The 19,432-nt window shown below is 53.5% G+C and overlaps 6 protein-coding genes across 6 annotated transcripts; 3 read left to right on the top strand and 3 right to left on the bottom strand.

Moving 5' to 3' along the window:
• Window positions 1-220: 220 nt before the first annotated feature.
• Window positions 221-1,966, bottom strand: CCM_08552 (MFS multidrug transporter, putative; the record flags this gene model as incomplete). Its single annotated transcript, XM_006673690.1, has 1 exon — window positions 221-1,966. The coding sequence occupies one exon, from the start codon at window positions 1,964-1,966 to the stop codon at window positions 221-223; it is 1,746 nt and encodes a 581-aa protein (XP_006673753.1).
• A 1,504-nt stretch (window positions 1,967-3,470) lies between these two features.
• On the bottom strand, window positions 3,471-5,359 carry CCM_08553 (uncharacterized protein; the record flags this gene model as incomplete). Its single annotated transcript, XM_006673691.1, has 7 exons — window positions 3,471-3,615; window positions 4,076-4,177; window positions 4,302-4,606; window positions 4,712-4,756; window positions 4,837-5,023; window positions 5,119-5,221; window positions 5,317-5,359. 7 exons carry the CDS (start codon window positions 5,357-5,359, stop codon window positions 3,471-3,473), a joined length of 930 nt encoding a protein of 309 aa, XP_006673754.1.
• A 932-nt stretch (window positions 5,360-6,291) lies between these two features.
• Window positions 6,292-8,003, top strand: CCM_08554 (uncharacterized protein; the record flags this gene model as incomplete). The annotated part of the gene is made up of 2 exons (XM_006673692.1): window positions 6,292-7,579; window positions 7,624-8,003. 2 exons carry the CDS (start codon window positions 6,292-6,294, stop codon window positions 8,001-8,003), a joined length of 1,668 nt encoding a protein of 555 aa, XP_006673755.1.
• Window positions 8,004-11,525: 3,522 nt separating this feature from the next.
• CCM_08555 (uncharacterized protein) lies at window positions 11,526-12,310 on the bottom strand (the record flags this gene model as incomplete). The annotated part of the gene is made up of 3 exons (XM_006673693.1): window positions 11,526-11,626; window positions 11,801-12,102; window positions 12,171-12,310. The coding sequence occupies 3 exons, from the start codon at window positions 12,308-12,310 to the stop codon at window positions 11,526-11,528; spliced, it is 543 nt and encodes a 180-aa protein (XP_006673756.1).
• A 3,431-nt stretch (window positions 12,311-15,741) lies between these two features.
• CCM_08556 (uncharacterized protein) lies at window positions 15,742-17,030 on the top strand (the record flags this gene model as incomplete). The annotated part of the gene is made up of 2 exons (XM_006673694.1): window positions 15,742-15,870; window positions 15,933-17,030. The coding sequence occupies 2 exons, from the start codon at window positions 15,742-15,744 to the stop codon at window positions 17,028-17,030; spliced, it is 1,227 nt and encodes a 408-aa protein (XP_006673757.1).
• Window positions 17,031-18,017: 987 nt separating this feature from the next.
• CCM_08557 (uncharacterized protein) lies at window positions 18,018-18,977 on the top strand (the record flags this gene model as incomplete). Its single annotated transcript, XM_006673695.1, has 1 exon — window positions 18,018-18,977. One exon carries the CDS (start codon window positions 18,018-18,020, stop codon window positions 18,975-18,977), a length of 960 nt encoding a protein of 319 aa, XP_006673758.1.
• Window positions 18,978-19,432: the final 455 nt, after the last annotated feature.

The raw sequence follows: 19,432 nt of genomic DNA on the forward strand, positions 1-19,432 counted from the left end.
TAATATTGATTAAATCATGAGAAATCAGGATTATGAATGAAACTTCAAAATTAAAATATTACTCAGGGTAGATTTCCACTATGGTATCATTTTTCTATGTAACAAAAAGAGTAGAGCTAATAGTGTCATGGCAGCCCATGAAAAAAAAAAACATTATGTAATAGCATGTCTATTCCCCAAACGCCGATGTAATGCAATGTATTTCTCGACGTTTTCCAGCCTAATTCAAGACACTCTCCTTCTTTGACTTCGCCTTCTCCATTGTCGCTTCAGCCTCAACTTCGGCCTCGGCCTCGGCTTCGGCCTCCTCCTCGCTTCTAGGACCAGCAGCCGCAGAAGCAGCCCTCATCTTTTCCATGATCCGAGAAGCCTCAGAGGCGAACTCGCAGCGAGCACGAATCTTTGCACCGTACTTGTAGAAGAGGAATGGGAAAGGGAGGCAGGCAAGGGACAGGAAAGCTGGAACGGAGCTCGCCCAGTGGATACCAAGATCCTTGTACATGTAAGTGGTGAAGAGAGGGAATGCTGCGCCAAAGAGAGATCGCAGAACCGAATTTGCTGCCAGCACTGAAGCAGCATACATGACATAGGAGTCGATGAGATAGTTAAGGAGCGGGAGGAAAACAAGAAGAATGCCTGCAGCGAAGAAGCCGGAGCCGACAATGGAGACTGCCCAGTGGATTTCGGGGCCGTTGGTCCAGGCAAACCAAAACAGACCGACCGGAAGCAGAATAGAGCCAAGAATGGCAGGCGGTAATCTCTCCTCGGGAGGAGCGATGCCGTTCGGGTAGGTTGCCGCCGCGCGCTTATAACGCTGGTTGTCGAAAACCGCGTAGAGGGTCGCGGTCATCATACCAATGGCGATGCCGAGGAAGGCCAGACCACCAATACCAGGGCCCCAGCCGCGACCAAGCTGGTAAACGATGGGGAAAGCGGCGAAGCACATGTACAATGTGCCATAGATGATGGCAATGTAGATGGATGTAAGTAGGACGATAGGCTCCTTGACGAGAAGAATCCAAGGACGAGTGATAGAGAGCTTGAACTGAGCGGCAGCAGTTCGAGGAGGGGCATGAGCATCAAACTTGCTCACGTACACCTTTCCTGTCTGTTTGCTGAGCTTCACAGCGCGCTTGCGGAGCAGGACAGGAGCGTACGTCTCAGGGTACGTCACAGTGCTGACAATCCAAAGAACACCACAGAAGATGGCAATCATACCCTCGACCCAGCGCCAGCCCGCTGCCTCGCCGAGGAAGCCACCAGCAATGGGGCCCAGCGCAGGTCCCAGGAAGGGTGCCATGGAGAAGATGGCACCGGCCTTGCCACGCTCCTCGGCCGAAAAGATGTCGGCAATGACACCGCCGGCATTTGTCAAGGGTGACGAGCCAAAGGCGCCGGCGAAGAAGCGGAGCACAATCAGAGCGCCCATGCTGTTGGCGCCGGCGGCGCCGGCGTTGAACGCGGTGAGGGCGAGGTAGCTGATGAAGAAGAGCTTCTGGCGGCCAAAGACTTCGGAGAGCGGCGCCCACAGGAGCGGGCCGAGGGCGAATCCGAGCACAAAGAGCGAGATGCCGAGAATGGCCACCTCTTGGGAGACGCCAAAGTCGAGGAAGATTTCGCGGATGCCGCCCGAGTAGGCGGACGAGGCAAAGGTGACGGCGAGGGTGGCGGTGGCCTGGACGATGATGATCATCCACTTGCGGCCCGAGGAAAAGGTGAAGGGGTTGTACGAGTCTTGGGGGAGAAAGTCGACGACAAAGGGCGATTCGGCGGTGCCCTTGCCGGGGTACTGGTAGTGAAGGACGGCTGGTGTCACGCCGGCCTGGTCGAGGAACTGTCGGAGGTAAGAGACGTGGTTGACGTGGGGGGATGGCTGGGCTTCGACATCATGCTCGGAGGCTGCCGTCATGGAAGATGCGTAGCCGCCCGGCGTGGCGGTGCCGTGAGTCGGCGATGGTGGTGACATGTCTGTGCTGGCTCTGTGCACTAAGTTCTGGTGTTGTCGAGAGTGATGTGGTCGTCGAGTGTTGGCGCTATCCTTCTGGGAGGGATACGAACAGGCGATGATACCTCAGTAATGATACTGACGGGTATCCTGGAATAATACTCTAGTTCGGCTTGGCGAGACAATGAAGAAACAGTTCCAGACAAAGTGGGCAGTCGGCCAACCTTATACTTTGGATGTGATGAGCAAGTGACGAGCAACTATGGAGCCCCCATGAACGGGAGAGATATCATAGAAAAAATCGACTAAAATAAAGGCTATACTTGGCAGATGGTATTACAAACCACGATCCGCTTCTCGTAAAGGCGAGAGAGACTGAGCACCCCCCTCGTTGCAGACGAATAAGTCCGTGAGACGCCGCAGGGAATAGCGAATGCGAATTGGTGTGGCGGCAGGGCCATCGCACGCCTCACGCCGCTTGGCCCCAACTAGCAATTCTCCGCTCCTGGTGTCATGGTGTCAAATCGCCGCGGAAGTTTGAACGTTTTGTTCGTAATCAGCCTCGGAACAAAAGGCCGGCGGCCCTGCCAAGCCCCCTCTTCGGAGTAGGTGTGGGCGCTGACAACGGACCAGTTGGTCGCTGCCCGACAACTGTGGTTATCCCCGTAGGCTGTGCTCATCCAATGTATTGATCCACCGGACTGGGGATTTCCCTCCCTCTGGACTTTTTTTCTTGTTTGGTTACCTGATACGGATACAAGGTGGACTCGGCAAAAACGCCGACGGCATTTACGTGGGTTCTTATAGCCGGCTGACCAGCTTGTGTCAGAGTTCGCCTAGTTACTTGCCCATCAAACTTTAAAAAAATATTTCTTAATGGTATTATCTGCCAACCTTTTTTTCTTTTTCTGCTCTCCCACATTCTGCATCTATGTAACATGCCTGGTACGCTCCAAGTGTCATTTCGGGCTCATCCGAACATGGGCGTTGTCTTAGATTGCAGTCTGCCACTAGTGGCGGAAGAAGAGGACATCAGTTGCGAACCAGCAAGTTAATTACGGAGTCTCGGTAACTAGAGGCAATCGGTGCAATGTCTGCTATTATGAGTAACACTGTTCGCCTCCTCCTACGTAGTTGGCGCCGATGTGGCATGAGCTTCTGCATAATGGGCTGAAAATCACATCACACGCTTTCGTATAAGGTGCGTGCGTCACTAATAAGCCCGGGACAGGACTCTTGATAATCAGGCAAGCCAATACCTATTCCTGTCTCTGTACCCCCCATCACTACATACAGTCACGAGCGGCGACAATGGTGCAAGCATCGAAATTCCAGTCTGGTGCCACGTTTTGATATGCTGGCTATTCTTGGAGCACATTCTGGCATGTGATTCCCCTTTCCATGGGCAGTGGAGTTGTCACAAAGTGTTTGTTGTGGTTCCATCACCAAATCAAATCACTGCCACGTTCCGCAAGCCAGCTTTAAAATGCTTCTAGTGTCGGGATATTGCAGGGATACATACCACCTATCCAGGATGAGGGCCAGAGACAGGGATCGAGGGAGGCGAGCCCTGCTGTTTCAAGGAACGGACTTTTCGCCCTCCCTTCCGGCCGAGTGGGTCGAAGTCGCCGGCCCGGTAAAAGCTTAGTACCGTTGCGCCGAGACAACATCTGTTCTTTGACACTCTGGCGTTGCAAAGATTTAATAATGTGTCTCGAGATCCGTGCGAGATTCTGTTACATCCAATGGTCTCCCCCACCATCCTTTTTTTTGACAGCCTGCGTGTTTCAGGTCAGCTGTCAGTTTCTATTTGAAAGCACGCGGTATTACGGACAATCATCTACAAAGACCGCGGACTTTCCGAGCTGAGCGCAAATCATTACCAAAGGATCTGGTAGCTCGGCGCCGGGAGCGTCATGACTGATCTGATGTACTCACGTGGGGTATTATCATTACTATGATGAGTATCGAGCCGTGAATGGCGACATGGCGTACGTCGGCGACCATGGGCACCATGATCTCCAAAGTCTAGTCCTCTAATCTTCAAGGCAGCCTCTGCCGAAGCTTGCGCCCACGTTTTAACCCCTCTGATGCTTAGACCCATACAACTCCGCTGTCTTGGTTACGTACAAGAATGGATTGAGGCTGCGAAGGTTTTCTGATACAAGGAGGAGGATGACAGCTGCAGTGGACCTGTCTCGGTCCGGTCGGATCTTATCTCGGCCGCATGGACTGCAAACTGCTGATATCTTTCTGCAACCTGCGCGTTGGTACTTGATCTAGATTATACTACTGTGTACGGAGTAACTAGAGTAGCTATATATTTGAAAACCCCACCGTATAGCCAAAGCATCACAGTCCCGTCTCGGTCGAGAGGCGATACAGTGCGCCACCAGTCTCTTGGGCCCACGCTTCCGCCCAGGCGTCGTTTCCCACGCACCGCCAGTACCAAAAGACGCTATCGGGGTCATACTTTTGCTTGGCAGACAAAAGGAACCCGTAGCTGTCCTCGCCGAACCCATCGTTGCGCCAGTCTGCTTGCCACGGACCTGCCCAGGGCCTGGCCGGGGCCGTATCCTTGTGACTGAGCTTGTCAGTGAGTTGCTTCTTCATCTGGGCAATCCCCTCATAATACCCGGAATTATCAAGCCAAAAATTGACCTGCTTACGCCAACACGTATTAATATGTATATCTGGTCACCCCCTCCTACGACAAAACTCCCATAGTCATGAGTAACCTTGTATAAGACGTGATGCTGGACATACCAACTCCGACACGGATAGCTCGGTTGGTGTAGTTGGCCTAAAAAGCTGCATCTAGTGGTGTATATTGCTCTTGGTAATGTAGATCCTCATTGATGTACTTGACCCATGTGGCTAAACTGCCATACCCCCTTGATCTTTGTCTCGTTATTACCTCGGTCCTGGGAAGTGCCAGTGGAAGACCTTGCACGCCGGTAGCCAAGATAAAGGCCTGGGTTATTAATCCCTCGCTGGTTATTATTCACTCTTGCAGAGTCGAATCCGGCTGCAACGTGCTTTCCACCAGTCGCGTTCACGGTATACACTGGGAAGTTGCTTATCGGATAGCAGTAGCATGTGGTATTCATCCATTCAAGTGCTGTTAGACCATTCAGATGCGAGTCTTTACCTTGTTCAGTCGTATCCGCTACCCTGGCAGCATGTTGTGGATGGCCTGATTCGTCGCTTCCCAGATGGGCGCAGCAATGGTCACGTTGAACTCGCCCGAGGTCGGTTTGAAAGACCTACAGTAATCTACTGGTGTCTACGAGTATTTTCACTTAGAAATATAAGGGCGAGGTAGTACAAGATGCGCGGGAGATGCATGCGCATTTGCGTTTGCTGAGTACTACTGGCAGCCCAGCGAGGGAGGACCCAACACAGCCGCCGCATCTTGGGATGTCTTCGAGTGGAGTAAGGAAGTGTCGCTTCAATGTCTCCAGAGAGAGCTTTTAGAGAGATTGATGGGGTTTCTTTCTTCGCTCTTGTCCACAAAGCCAGCCTTGTCACTATGGCGCTGTTTCTACCACCACGAGTCTCGTGTGCGCCTGGCAAGCTTTCGGATCGAATGCAACGCCGGCACAGCTCTTTTTATGAGGATACTATTGAGGCCACGATATTGGTCTGCTTTAATCTTCTGTCATTTCATGTAGAAGCTGGGCCGCTTCTGATGGACGGTGGAAGTGTAGAGGCACAAAAATTAACAACTCACTGTTGGGTACGTACTACCCGTTAGGAGATGTTTGTCCTGGAAATTGTGGTTAAACCAGGGAAAATTCATGAAAAGAAAAAGTCATTTGGCACAAGTTGCGCTTCTTTTAGCCCATAAAAGTACCGACTACCTAAGGTAGGTATTATTGTGTAGCAACAGGCGAGCAAACGGCCGCGCTCAGGCAGCTGGCGGAACGTGCCATCACCCAACATGCCTCGAGTACATCCAGCTGCAACATAGTTCACAACGTTGGACGCGGCATCCATCAATAGCTTCAAACGCCGCCATACCCATTTTTTTCTTGTCCTCTTCCTCTGCAAGGACACCTTGTTCCATCTCGCCACTACACAGGTACTCCTGCACGACAACGTGCACGACAATGTGTCCGTCCTACCTTCCTCCATTGGAGACATTGCCTCCTGATGTAGCAAGCGACCTTGACTGCAATTTTTGCAGGTTACATTGCCCGACATGCCTTCTTCTTGTTCAGAGCAATTCTTACTGCGCTCGCAAACATCATCTTTCCATCACACCCAGATGATGCCGACTCGCTCTCGCCTCTAGACAGCGGCGAACATCAAACCGCCCACCAAGAACAACGCTTCTCGCATCCATGTTTAGCTTTTGTGGCTGCTCCTCTCGCCGTCGAGCGAAGCAGAATGCAATCCCATACAGCAAGGCGATGGCTCCTGAAGTCAAAGCATGCCTGAGGCCCTCTGGAACAATGACTCACGGTGCAGTCGATTATTCAGGCGATGGTAGGCTGAGTCTAGATGATTTCGGTGTGCAGATATCGGGCCTGCCCAAGAGAAAGAGCAGCAACGCGCTAGAAACAGTCAAAAACAAGCTCATACGACACCTGTCAATCGACAAAGATCCGCCTCCAAAGTCCCAAGTCTCCTCTCCAGACAGCGACGAGGAGGTTGCTCGCCGGGCAGAACTTCGTCGGTTTCGGGCCAGACGAATCCAAGAGGAGTTGTACCAAGACCATAGCAGTTCCCTTTCGCCCCATGTCTCTATTCGAAGTACAAGATATTTGTTGCCGCTCATCGACATTGGTCGTCCTGGCCGTGGCCCCAGGGATGCCATCGAATTCTCCATTGATAGCGGGAGCCATATGCCTGCGATATACCCGTCTCCTATGCATAGCCCGGAACCTTTGAAGAGAAAGACTCCAAATCCGACAGTGAAAAGGTGGAGTAGCTGCCCGGCCGTGATTAGAGAACAACGAGGCCAAATCGCTGCACCAATCTACAACAATTCAAACACAGCTATGTCCCGGAAGCGTTACACCATACCTAGCCGACTTTCAGAGTCCAAGTCGCTACCGAACTTGCTACAACCAAATATGAAAGCCCCTCAAGTCGCCAGAACAAAAATTGCCGCGTTTGGCAGTGACGACTATACTGCCGTGGACGCCTGGCTCGTACTGCAAGAGTCGCGATCGCGGGCTAGCCCAGCATCGGGAGCGACAAAGGATATATTGAAGTATTCTGGATCACGCAGGACTTACCTAAAACCTTCGAATAAAATTCCCACAGAGTTCAGCGATGATACTGTTACAGTTCCATATCCGATTCGGCAGAGCGGTACCTCTCGTCTCCCTTCAGCGTCACTTGGTGCGACGCAACAGTGCGGATCGCAAAAGATAAGCAGCTCAAAACCAGCTTCTGCGAATCGCTCTCAAGTCTACGGATTAGCGGTTCCGCCAGGAGGAAAGAAAAAGACCTCTTCGAGCTCAAGTCAGGGACGAATCCCACACTCTGAAACAACTGGAGGGCTTTCATCGTATTATCCATCCGTCATACCAAGCATACAGCCCAGCCCGAGCAGGTCAAAATCTCTGGTCAATGTTCTAACTGTGAGGGACTTGGAAAGTCTTGAGTTGTCCCCTTTCGAATGTGAGTATTCCTCTGCCGTTGGGGGCTCGTCTAATCCGTAACAGGGCACGGTGACAACTTCGGAAGCTTTGGCACCTCTAGCGAGGGCCACAGCTCGTACGCTACGGCAGATAATGGCGAGAATAACAATGATAGTGTCAACGGATGTCACGACGGCCAAGCAGACGAAATAACCTCGCACCGATTCGTTGACCCTTTGAACATTCGCAAACGGCGTGAACACGATACCATCACCTCCAGTCGTTCAAACCCTATTATGAATCGTCTCCGTGCAGAGAGGGCGGGCCTTCCCACAATTTGGCGATCGGGAAGCGGATCCTGGAAGATTCAGGCTCGTCTTCCTAAACGCATCTCGTCCAGATTTTGGTACCAAACCCGCACAGCCTCCGCGACCATTCCGGAAGGGAACCCAGAGGCTCAGTAATACAGATTGCATTAGTATTTTGAAACTTTTCTTTTTATTTTGTGTGGAAACAGATGTATGGATCTCTAAATATTTTCTTAGAATGCAAAGATGACTACTGATGCTCTACGTGGAACTGGAACCGAGAGGCATGTGGTGAAGTGAATCCATCTTGTTTTTCACATTTGGTCGTATTATTCTTGTTGATTGTATTCCCAGAGGGTAGGCAGGGGAAAGAGTGCTCGCAAGAACGCTGCGTCGGGCGGCGTGCGCGAAGAAGAGTGGCGATGGAGTGAATCAGTCGATGGCCTATGCCTTGGTGGATGACTTGGTATTGGACATATCGCGATGCTCTGGGTTCTCAGTATTTTGATGTTAGCTAGTTGCGAGATCAAGCACCATCGAAATTTGGAGGGAGGTACTTGCAGCTTCTCGACATGGACACCTGGGGACCGTCCGGCTGCCGTCTGCAACGGGCACCCGCGTAATTACTCCAGCAGGCTTCCGTGCCAGATCCGCCCAAGGAGTCTAGACAGAAGTACGTTATTCAGTGGCATAACTTCAATCATAGTGACTGCAATGCTACTATTTTCTCGGCTGGTAGGTCTCCGAACCGCCTGTTCGTTTCGTAGTCGCCGATGCCATGACCAACGCGGATCACGATGGAAGTTCCTACGAGCCCCCTCAAACAAACACGGGGGAAAGACCGCTGGCCCGTAGCGAGAGATCCCTGCGCACGTACGTTTTGGGGGCCGAGAGGCTCATGTGATGGTGTTTTTTGGTATACGTTTGTCTATAGGATTGCCATGGGTATCAATTGCGGGTGCTCTCTGCATTGCGGGCTCGTGTTACCTGAACCCAACATCACCAAATGAAGGTCCGTCCACGGGAGCAACAAACCTCCTTTTTTTTCAATTTTTTTCCCAGCTTCCTTTTTGTCTTCATACGCTGTGCATCCTCATTTTGGCCGAGACTTGCCCTCCAATCTGTACAACCCCCCTCCCAACCTCGTCATGAAAGCGGGTGAAGGGGGGGGGGGATGATTTTCGCAACATTGGTGAGAACCGCCAGGGCCGTCACCCCCTCCGATACAGGACTCTCTGGTTTATCCGCTCTCTCATCAAAAAGGTTTAGCACTCGTCTCCTTCACTTGGATGACGCGATGCCCGCTTGGCCAGCTCAGGATACGGCATTGTTGTCAAGGGGGGCCGCTGCGTTGCGTGACCGTCACACACAGGCGCCCAACTTGGTCCGTTGCCACAGACGGCGTCTCGGTTTATTCCTCGTCTCGTTCAAAACCAAATGAACCTTTTTGCGTCTGTATGACACGCCTGCCTGTTCGGGCTCAAAGAGTTTGTGCATTGGCGTCGAGTTGTCCCGAGCTCGCCTTTTCTTGCTTCCCGGTTCTTTCCTTTCGTCTCGGAAAAGCCGCTGCCTGAGGGGGCTTGCCAGGATGGAACCGCGGTTTGCTGCTCAATGCTGCCAAGTTGTGTGCAACAAAACACGTCTACGCTGTGAGGAGGTGCGTCACTCAGCGTACAGCGGTTACGAGCTCTCAAGAAATGTGGTGTGGCGGGCCGCAGAGTTGTTAACGTCCATTGGCGCAGTACGGTCTGGAGATGCCAGTTAGAGGGCTTACAGATGACCATGGGGGGGCATGGTACGTAAAAAAGGAAAAATCGTCTTGCTTGAAGGCTTCGTTGTCATCCTGTGATTCCAGACCACAAGTAACAGGCAGCTGGGCGCAAGTGGTGTGTGTGTGGCAGGGCTTCATGCAGTTGGCAGCGTACGGCTCGCAGCGCCCAAGGCAGCCCTGTTGTTCCTCACCGCTTCATCAGAGATTGCTTTTCAAGATACAAGAACAAACGTTTGTTATTCATAATACTATGCAGAAGTTGTCGCTCCGAGAGGATTATTTCCTGTCGCTCTAGCCTGGTGGAAGGCCGCCTCAGCTGAAGGGCCTGAGTGGCGTGGCGCCGGCGGCCAACGATGGAGGGGGGGCGGACAGCGTTTCCCTGTCTCCCCGTGAATCATTCGCCTCTTCTCATTCCCATTGCCCTGGTTTTGACGTCAAGAAGAAACCACCTCGTCGTCGCCAGTGGCATGATGCCGAGCCGTAAACATTTGGAATGAGATAGTGGCAAGCTATGCCAATTTCATTATAAAGGCGAGCAACGATAAGACTAGCTAGTTGATGCGTAAAAAGCATTTCACCGAACGGTTTTCATCGGCCTTGAGTCACAAGGCTTGCGAAAGAAAAGAAACAGCCTTGCTCGGTTTTGGGCCCAATCTTCGGGGGGGGAGGGGGGGGGGGACTCCACGGAACACGTTCCCCGACACCGAGAGAGAGCTGAGCAACTGTACCATTCGTACTCCGTAGTGAGACGAAAACGGTTTCGCCAGCGACTTGTTTGCCTGAAAGCTAGGTAGGCAGCGAGATTACGACGAGCCGCCTTGCAGATTTGCTGGTGCGAACCACTTTGGTGGGTTTTGTTCGCCTGACCCAGCTCCTAGGTAGGCTATTTAGTTAGCCCGCGGCTGCCCGGGGGGTCCACCAACTGCTAGACCGAAACGAGTAGAAATCTGGAAAACAACCTTGGGGGAGGAGAGAGATTGAACCTGGGAGGGCGATATCGCTACCTGGTTAGAAGGGGGGGGGGATGGGCTGGAACGGCGCCCCCCGACCGCTAATGTTGAACTAGCTTTGCCGACTGCTCGCCAAAAAGAAGAAAAAAAAAGGCAACGAGAATGACACCACAATAGGCAGGCCCTTTTGGAGAAGACAGAGCACAAGAAAAGATGTGCTTGCTCCTGTACGCCTGGAACCGGGGGGCGTAGGCGGTGGTGTCATCATCACAGCAACAGCACACTCTATTGCTGGCAAGTGACACGGGATGCCAGCAGTCAGTCAATGGGCTGGGCCCTTTCGTCGCCTTCTTGATATTGTTGAAGGCCAGGCCGCTGTGGTGTTTTGTCTCAGAGTGGCCAGCTTTTTTTTCCCGCCCACACCCACTCAACCACCACCCTCTCTCTCTGACTGCAGAAAGGCATCGGCGGTCTCGTCCCGACCCCTTCTGTAGCGTGTTGTCGCCGGTCGGCCCCGTGCCAGAAGCAACGACCGAGAGAAAAAAGGTTGTTGTTGGCGGCTGTGGTGATGACTGGATTGACCGACCGACCACCCCCCCCCCCCCTCCAAGGCTCACTGGACCGTTTTCCTAAAAAGATACCGCTCGGCAACAGCCACTGGAGCAAGCCCATGTGTTCCCCGGCTTTTGCGTGTTTCCAAATTTAGGTTTCTTTGCTCCTCCGAATTTTTTTATTTTTTTTTCTTGCGTGTGTCGATTTCTCTTTGCCCGTTTGTCGCCCGCCTTCTCTGCCAGTTCCCTTCTCTCTTAGACGTACCCCCCTCCCGCATTTCCCCCCTTCTCACCACCAGAGTACGAGCAACGTTGTGCTTCGGTCAACAGCATTGGAATTGAGTGACGGTGATTCACTCTCTCTCTCTCTCGGGGGTTCTGGATTCAGGCGTCGGTCGGTAGAGGTCTAGGCCGGAGTTGTCGGCACTTGAGTTGTCTTGGCGAAAATGCTGGCGGCGATTGTGATTGCATCCCACGAAAGAACCACAGCAACTTGGGCGCGCCAAGCTGGTGAGGGGAACACATGGACAAAGGGTCAACTCCAAACGTTTTCTCCTCCACAATTGCAATAGTTCATTATCGTTGTACATAGTTAGTCGATGGCCGGGATGGGGCAACGGGAACCACGACAGTTCTGCTCCATTGTGCTACTTGGCTCTTATTGGGCGGCTCGTGTATTACCGCCCAAGGGCCCAAGGTTGTACAAGGAAGGATATATAGTTGCGTCCCGAGTGGAGCCGAGGCTCGACGTGATGTCTGATGCACGAAAGAAGAGCAGCCAAAATCTCGCTTCTTGCAAGGCACCATCGCCCTCTACGAAAAACTGGCCAATTCGCGCTACTGCACGCCCCGTGGCTGGCTGCCCTTGCCCATCTGCAAGAGAAGCACGTCGCACTCGCTGTCCACTTGCTGCTGACTTGGTTGTCACAGTCTCTTCGTCGGACGAATAGTAGCAAAGTCCAGACGCGCCCGGGCGTTGAACACTATTTCCTACCGTTGTGCACAAATTGGTCAGATGATCTGCCCCCCAGGGCCATTCGGTATTACAAACACCGAAAATCGCGACTTGGTCTTGGCTTTTGTGACGCTCTCTTCCCAGTTGGAATTTGTGCTCTGCAGTGCTACGAATCGATGGCGCGCCTTTGGGGAATATCCAAAGCGTCTAGCAGCTTGTGTCCACTTCTGGTTCATAGGTACGGAGTAACCCCCCCAGCGCTGCCAAGAATGATGCCAACTGTTTCGTCTTACTTTGGGCATCAGCCCATTGAGCAACTCGAGTTGAAGCAAGTCGTGAGATCCCGACACGTCTTACACACGAATACAACAATCATCTTGATGAAGTTGAACAGACAATTTTTGCGCGACGTAATTCAGAAGATGACAAGTAGACAGCTGACAGTAGCAAAGAATTGTGGCAAAGTTGTGCCATGCAAGCAAGCTGTTGTGATGCTTGACAACGCAAGACTCCATACAGCGAAGAAAAGCCGTGTTTGCATTGACAACGCCAAAGGAGAGATATGCTCCGAGTTGCGGGGGGAGTTGTCAAGTGTCCCGAGGTTAAGCTAAAGACGATGACGGGGGAGAAAAGCTTACCCGTAAGCTCAAAAGGGACCTTTTACAGGTTGGACATTTTGTCCTTTGAACACTCTACGTCATTTCGCAAAATTCGCATTTCCCTGGCCATGGTAAACTTTGTCGCCGTTGCCTGATTAGCGCCGCCGCCCACGACGAGGAATTGGAGCCAGGGTGCGGTTTGGTAGTTCCTGGGGGGTGCCAATATTTCCGCAGATCGAAACAACAACTGCGCTATTGTGTGGCTTTGATGTGGAACTTTGGGGGGGTTTGTTGCCAAGGTCTGTCGACAATCAGTAGGTTTTTGTCAGGTGAGCATCTGTGAAGCAAAGCCAACCTTTTGGGGGGGCCAGATTATCCCAGTCTGTCTCCGACACCGGACGGTTAAAGGGACCTGGGTTTACTCCGAAGCCCAGAAAGTGGAAATAAGTTGTGACGGCCAATTGCATCTTTTCTAATCGTCTTGAACAAGGGGACGTGGCCGATCTCTCCCCCAAGCCACGTATCAATGGCCCATCGTGGGAAGCGGAACAAGGCCGAACAAGGTTTTGCGGAACCAAAACTGCTAACCCCATGACTGTTTCGTGAGAGGCAGGAAAGAGAAATAATAGTAATAAATAATAATAATAATAAAGAGGCTTGTACAAGTAATCTGTACATGTCGGCTGTTTATCGAGAAGATCAGCATACATACATGGCGCAGCAAGCTCCGACATACACAACATGGCGCCGGTGCAGCGATTTTTCCCCTTTGTCGCCATCATGGATACACGGCAATACCTCAGTTGAGGCGACAAACATCAATAGTAGGTATTATGTGGCAGGATATGTGGCAGGATATGTGATGTGCTGTGGCATTGCGCTGTGCTGCTGTGCTGCCGTGCTGCGGAATATGACGGCGGCAAAGTAGGCCTTTTTTTTTTCGTCAGACCACCACCGTGCGTTGGTGAGCTGGCCAAACAAGTGAGTTGGCCAATACAAACAATGGCATGAGGAGGCGAAGCTTGTCATGCAGGGCAGAGAGAGAGAGGTTCATGGGCAAGGTCCGGGTACTGAGAGGCAAGGTTCCGCCCAGTTGATGGTGGTGGCAACTATCGGAGATGGGCGCCTGTTTTTCACGAGTCTCAAACGTTTTTTTGCTTCTCTCTTCCCGTCCCAAGGCTACCCCCTCCCCCCCGGAACCTATCCTAGTCAGATGTTGGAGAGCCCAGACGGGGAGAGATCTCCTAGTCCCAAACCCTACTAGCTGGTCGGGCGGATTGACTCTCCCCACTGACAAACGGTCAGTGCCTCGCAGTACCGGTATGGTATGGCATAACTATTATTATGGGATTACACTAGAAGCATTTTGTCATCCTTCGATGGAGCCAATGGGTTTCGTCAGTCAACTTGGGCGCGCGCCCCCCCCTCCTCTCCGCCCGGGCACCTGCATATTTGGCCCAATCTCTAGAGTATGTAATCTGTATGTACGTATGTACGTATGTGAGTGGCTGACTGGGGGCGGCCACTGACCGAATAGCGGGATCTGAATCGAAAAACAAATGAGTGTCAGGTTGTCACCATCAGGGTAATAATAAAGCATGTTGCATCCACGACAAGGGACTTTGTCTCTGGCAATCTGGCATGGAAGCCCGCGCCACTTTCCGGCAGTGTTGACTTGCGTACGGTCAGCTAATCTGTAACTATTACAGGAAGAATTCGTAGTTCATAATACCCAGTATTATCAGTACGGAGTATGTCCGGCCCCCAAATGACGCAGCCCCAAGCCGACTAGTTCCGCCCATCACAAATCTCGCCTTGCCCTTGTTTCGCCAAACAGCTGAGATCGCTCGCTGGGAGGAAAGGGCGAGCGGCGTCGGCTGACCGTGGAATCTTTGGGCGCTACGTCACATCTCTCGACCCTTTCTATTTTTTTTTTTTTTTTTTCAATTCTGTTGCCCACCACAAGCTCCTCCGACCCAAGCTCGTCGAACAGCCGCAAAATCCTGCTTTCTCGCGTATCATCAGCCCTTTCCCCTTTACTCCGAGGCCCCTTCCCCCGCCAGCTGGAAGCCTTACTTTCCCCCTCCTCGTGGCTTATGCAGAGGTCCCTAACGATTCTCACCTAGGGTCGGTAATCAAAAACTATGCCATGGTGGATCACATGCGAGGGTAAATAGATTTGCTTTCGAGGAAACAAAACACCACGACAACACGACGGGGGAGCGATATCGCAGCTCCCCGACTATTCCGGGCAGAAAAGGCAACCTGACCACCACATGCTCCCTATCTGCTCGCTTGCGAATCACAAACTTGCTGATATGCTGTGGTCGGTTGGACAATGACGTGTCTTTTCGTACTCTTTGACCACTTCTTGGGCATATCTCGTTGTTGACCAACTCTCTGTTACCCCAGCATAACTCCAACGCCGGCTTGCATGCTTCAACGGAGAGAGGTACGATCCTGTCCTGCAAGGCAAGCGTGGCGGTTAATGAACAATGCATAACTGGTGCGCCCTTGACCTTTCCCATGCAACCCTTCCTTCTATCCCGGCCATTTAGATCTGGCACTTGTTGTGGATAGGCCAAGTTAGTTCTGCAGAAGACATCCCCCCCCCCAAAGCCACATTGTGCCGGCCAGCGCATTTCCGCACACCCCCCATGGCACAACCACGCCCCTACTCTAGAAATGATATCCTGGTCACTTCCATGGCACACGAAATAAAATGGCCGTGTTTCCCATTCTGAGATGCTTCAAACGTTATACCACGCAAGCTGTCATACTTTGGGCTGGCAGGTTGTCAAACCTCGCTTCATCTCTTTGCCTCTTTCTCTTGCGACTCTAACCGCCCACTTCCATCACCGACAAGATTGTATAACCACCCGGCGAATATAAAACCGACGACACGTCCCCCCTCGAGAGAAGATATTTGGTCTTGGATAGAAACCACAAGAATACAACCAGAGACTTGAAAAAGTTGTTCAAATACACACTTGCTATACACCCTTACAATACACACTTGCAATACTCACTTGCAAATACACACTTTCACACACACTTCCAAACACAAAATGGACTACTACTCTCCAGATGCCACGAGCTTCACACAGCAACCTGAGCTGTCTATGCTCGAGAGTTACACTACTCCGTCCTTTTGTACGCCCGAGGAACTCACGATGGCCTTGATTCAGTCAAGAGATGTAAGTGAATAAGTCTACATCCAAGATAGCTTCGCCGGACTTACTCTAACATGACTTTATAGAATTTTCCTACCACAACCAGTATAGATTGGCCTTCGGTCACTCCAGAAGTGATCCCAAGGACTGAGTCCTTCTCAGCCGATGATATGAGGGTAGTAGACTTCGGGTATGCCAATGTATCGGAAGCGACCGCGTCGCCGGTCGAATACGTGCGGATTGAGACGCCACCGCAATCATGGTCGCCTCAATCCGCACCAGAGACTCGGTCACATGGCTATCCGGCGGTGCGACCTATGCGGCGGAGTTGCTCCGGACACGAGCGCGTGGCCGACCGCTCGCGGCGGGCTCTGTACGAGTCCATCGAGCGTGGCCGACACCAGCGGCTGATGATATCGCCGTGGCTGCGCGGGCCGCCATCGCCGCGCTTTCAGCGGGCAGTCTCGGGCCCGCCCAGCAAGCCGAGCAAGAGCCGGAAGCGCGAGGACAAGATCCAGTGCGAGCTGTGCCCGGCGCAGCTGTCGGGGGACCACGAGAGCGCGCGGCACTTCAAGCTCATCCACGCGCCCGAGGGCTGGCGGTGGCAGATCCTGGACCCGGCGGAGAAGGGACTGACGCCCTACTTCCGCATCCCCGTGGAGATCATGGACTGCAAGAACTGCCAGTCCAAGAAGCTATATGGAATCAACTACAACGCGGCGGCGCACATCCGGCGCGTGCACTTCAAGAACGCGTCCAAGGCCGGCGCCAAGGGCGGCAGCAGCGGCGGCACCTGGCCCGAGATCCGCTACCTCGAGTTCCTCTACATGAAGCTCGTCCACGTCCAGCAAATCTCGGGCAACACGGACAAGCCCAAGGAGAATATCGACTACGTGCGCACCGGCCGCGAGCAGGCCACGGTGCTCCGCGAGCCGCACAGCAAGCGCCACTCGTCCGTGCCGGCGCACGTCCTCCCCGACACCCACGCCGCCGCCGCCGCCAGCTACTACCTCAACTTGATGGCGCACAGTCCGGAAACGCACGCCTCGCCCCCGTACTACGACGAGTGTCTCCCGTACACAGCTGCCGGCGGCGGCACTTGGCAGCCATCGCCGCCTTCCTACATCACCCGTCTGAGCCTCCAACAACAACCCTCTCCCCGCGATAGCCATGAATCTATATAGAATATAGGGACTTGGTCATGACGGGGTGGAGGGGAGGGGACAAGGCTTTGGATTGTTCACGACGGACCTTTTTCTTTTTTTTTTTTTTTTTTTTTTGGCCTTGTACGACTTGCTGGGGGACCTAGAGCCGGAAAGACGGATTGCATTGGATATTTTTTCTTTTGGAGTTTCACGACAGTAATTTGATGCGCCTCTGCCCAAGAGGTTGGCAACGACCAAGACAACGAGAGACGGAGAGAAGAGCGACGCGGTGAAAGACTGCCAGAGCTGTCGCTGAGAGCGCCCAGATGGTTGCCTCCCCGGAACTTTTGCGAGTTAGACAGACGTTTGTTATTCCTTTTTAGCATAGTGACCTGTTAGCGAAATACATGACTGATTTTTCTTTTTGCTATTTCTTTCTATTTTTTGGCTTTTACCCCTGTGGCGGGCATCTTGGGTGACGGATAGAGAGAGTACTGGTGTGCCTCGGTTGACAACCCCGTCAGCAACGATGGTCGGTGATTCGGCCGGCCGCTTCTGACCGAATGGGTGGTGCCATTGTGTAACTGTTGTATGATTAGGCTCTCGCTGTCTCGTCGGTCGTCTCCCGGGTGTGTGTGTAGAATCCAGATGCTGGTCTCTGGGTAGCTTAGCTGCTGCAGCTACCGTGGTCAATCGGCGCTCGCTCGCTTGGGCAACTGTTGTCGTCTCAACATTTGTTAGGTTGGGACACAATTTTTACGAATTTGACGAATGTCCCAAGTTGTATACCCTTGATGGGTTTATTCATCATTTCCGGACCCCAACAGCCGCCTTTTTTGGCAATGAACCAATCAAGGTCCTCGGCAGACCTGTCAGCCACTCTGTTTACCCACACCTACAAGACCAGGGGGGGGTTTTGAGCGGTGGGCTGCCTTTTTGGCAGGCAAACCTTGCATCCCGCCATCGTCAATGTGCCGAGAAATCGAAGTGGTGCGCGACCCAAAAAGACTTGTTTTTTTTGCTCCCATGAAGCGAGACGAAGAGGGTGCGACGGAGGGCTTTGTGCGACAGGGGACAGCGCACACTGACAACAACGCCTCTTGGGCGGCACCGGCGGCGACCAGCAGCAGCCTCGTCGACCATGACAGCAGCGCCAGTCGTCGTCCCTTGTCACTGCTGCGGACGCTCCTCGCACCACCCGGCGGCGCTCTGTACGCGCCGGTCAGGGCGGCCGTGGTGGCCGACGGGCACGGCGTCGCGGCCGGGCTGGTGACGGCGGCGGTGCTCGCGAACCACGTCCGGCGGGTGCTGGCGCCCTGGCTGGGCCAGTTCCTGTGGTGGCATCCCGTGCAGGCGATGCGGCTGGCCAGGGGCGCGCCGCACGTCTTCATCGCGCAGCAGCTGCGGAGCGCCGCGACGCTGGCCCCCGCCTCGCGCTGGCTGCTGCAGACGGGTGCGCTGGCGCTTCTCCGACGCGGCGTGCTGGCCGACGTGCTGAGCCGAGGAGGCGGCAGCAGGGACGCGACTGCGGCATGCCTGACCGACGCAGGCCGCATCCTCTACCTCGCCTTGTGTCTGATGCGCATCGAGTACGCATATGCGGAAGCGTGCTGGGCCGCGTCGTGGGCCTACGCCGTCTGCGTCCGGGCAGCGACGGCCGAGAGACACTGGTGCACGCCGCTGCTGACGGGCGAGGACAGCTCCGAGGACGCGCCGCGACAGTGGCGCGGCATGCTGCTCGTCGCATCGCTCCTGCTCTGGTGGCTGTGGCGCGTCGGGGTGCGCCCTCTGCGCCGCCATGGCCTGACGGGCGTGGCCTTGTCGGGCGTGCCTGTCGTCGTCGGGCTGGTGGGCGTCGGCACCGCGCACATCATCCGCTATGCCAACAAGTACTTTATATGGCTGGAGATGAGCGAGATGCTCTTGACGTGGGTGTGGTTGATACTGGGTTTGGGTGTCGTTGTGGTGTGGAGGCTGTGTGACTGAATAGATGCCTCCCCCCCCTTGGAGTGAGGCTGTGTCGAGCAGCTGCTTTCTTGCGCTGGACGGTACGGAGTAGTGATGAGTAAATACTAGCATAATTCATAATCGGAGCATAGCAGGCACTGCCTCGATCGACTGTTCCTCGATCGAGGACACTGAACACCCCCATCAACACAACCCAAGACAGCGCGATTCACAAACAAGCCACCACACATCTTGTCACTTTCTTAGTAGTGGTAATTGTGTAATCCTGGCCATCAGCCCTGCAGGGGTATTTGTCATTATCATTTTGTATTTTCGCGGCGCCATCTCGGCCGTCCTCGTCGCGACGGTCACCTTCATAACTTAGCCCTGGCCAATCCTCTTCCCTCGGCGTCACCCTCGGTGCCATCCATCCCCCTTGCTACGTCTTCTTCGACGCCCACTCCTTTGCCAGCCACTCATTCACGCCCTTGATG

The sequence above is a fragment of the Cordyceps militaris genome (assembly GCF_000225605.1).
Source record: "Cordyceps militaris CM01 unplaced genomic scaffold CCM_S00007, whole genome shotgun sequence".
In the NCBI taxonomy this organism is placed as follows: Eukaryota; Fungi; Ascomycota; class Sordariomycetes; order Hypocreales; family Cordycipitaceae; genus Cordyceps; species Cordyceps militaris.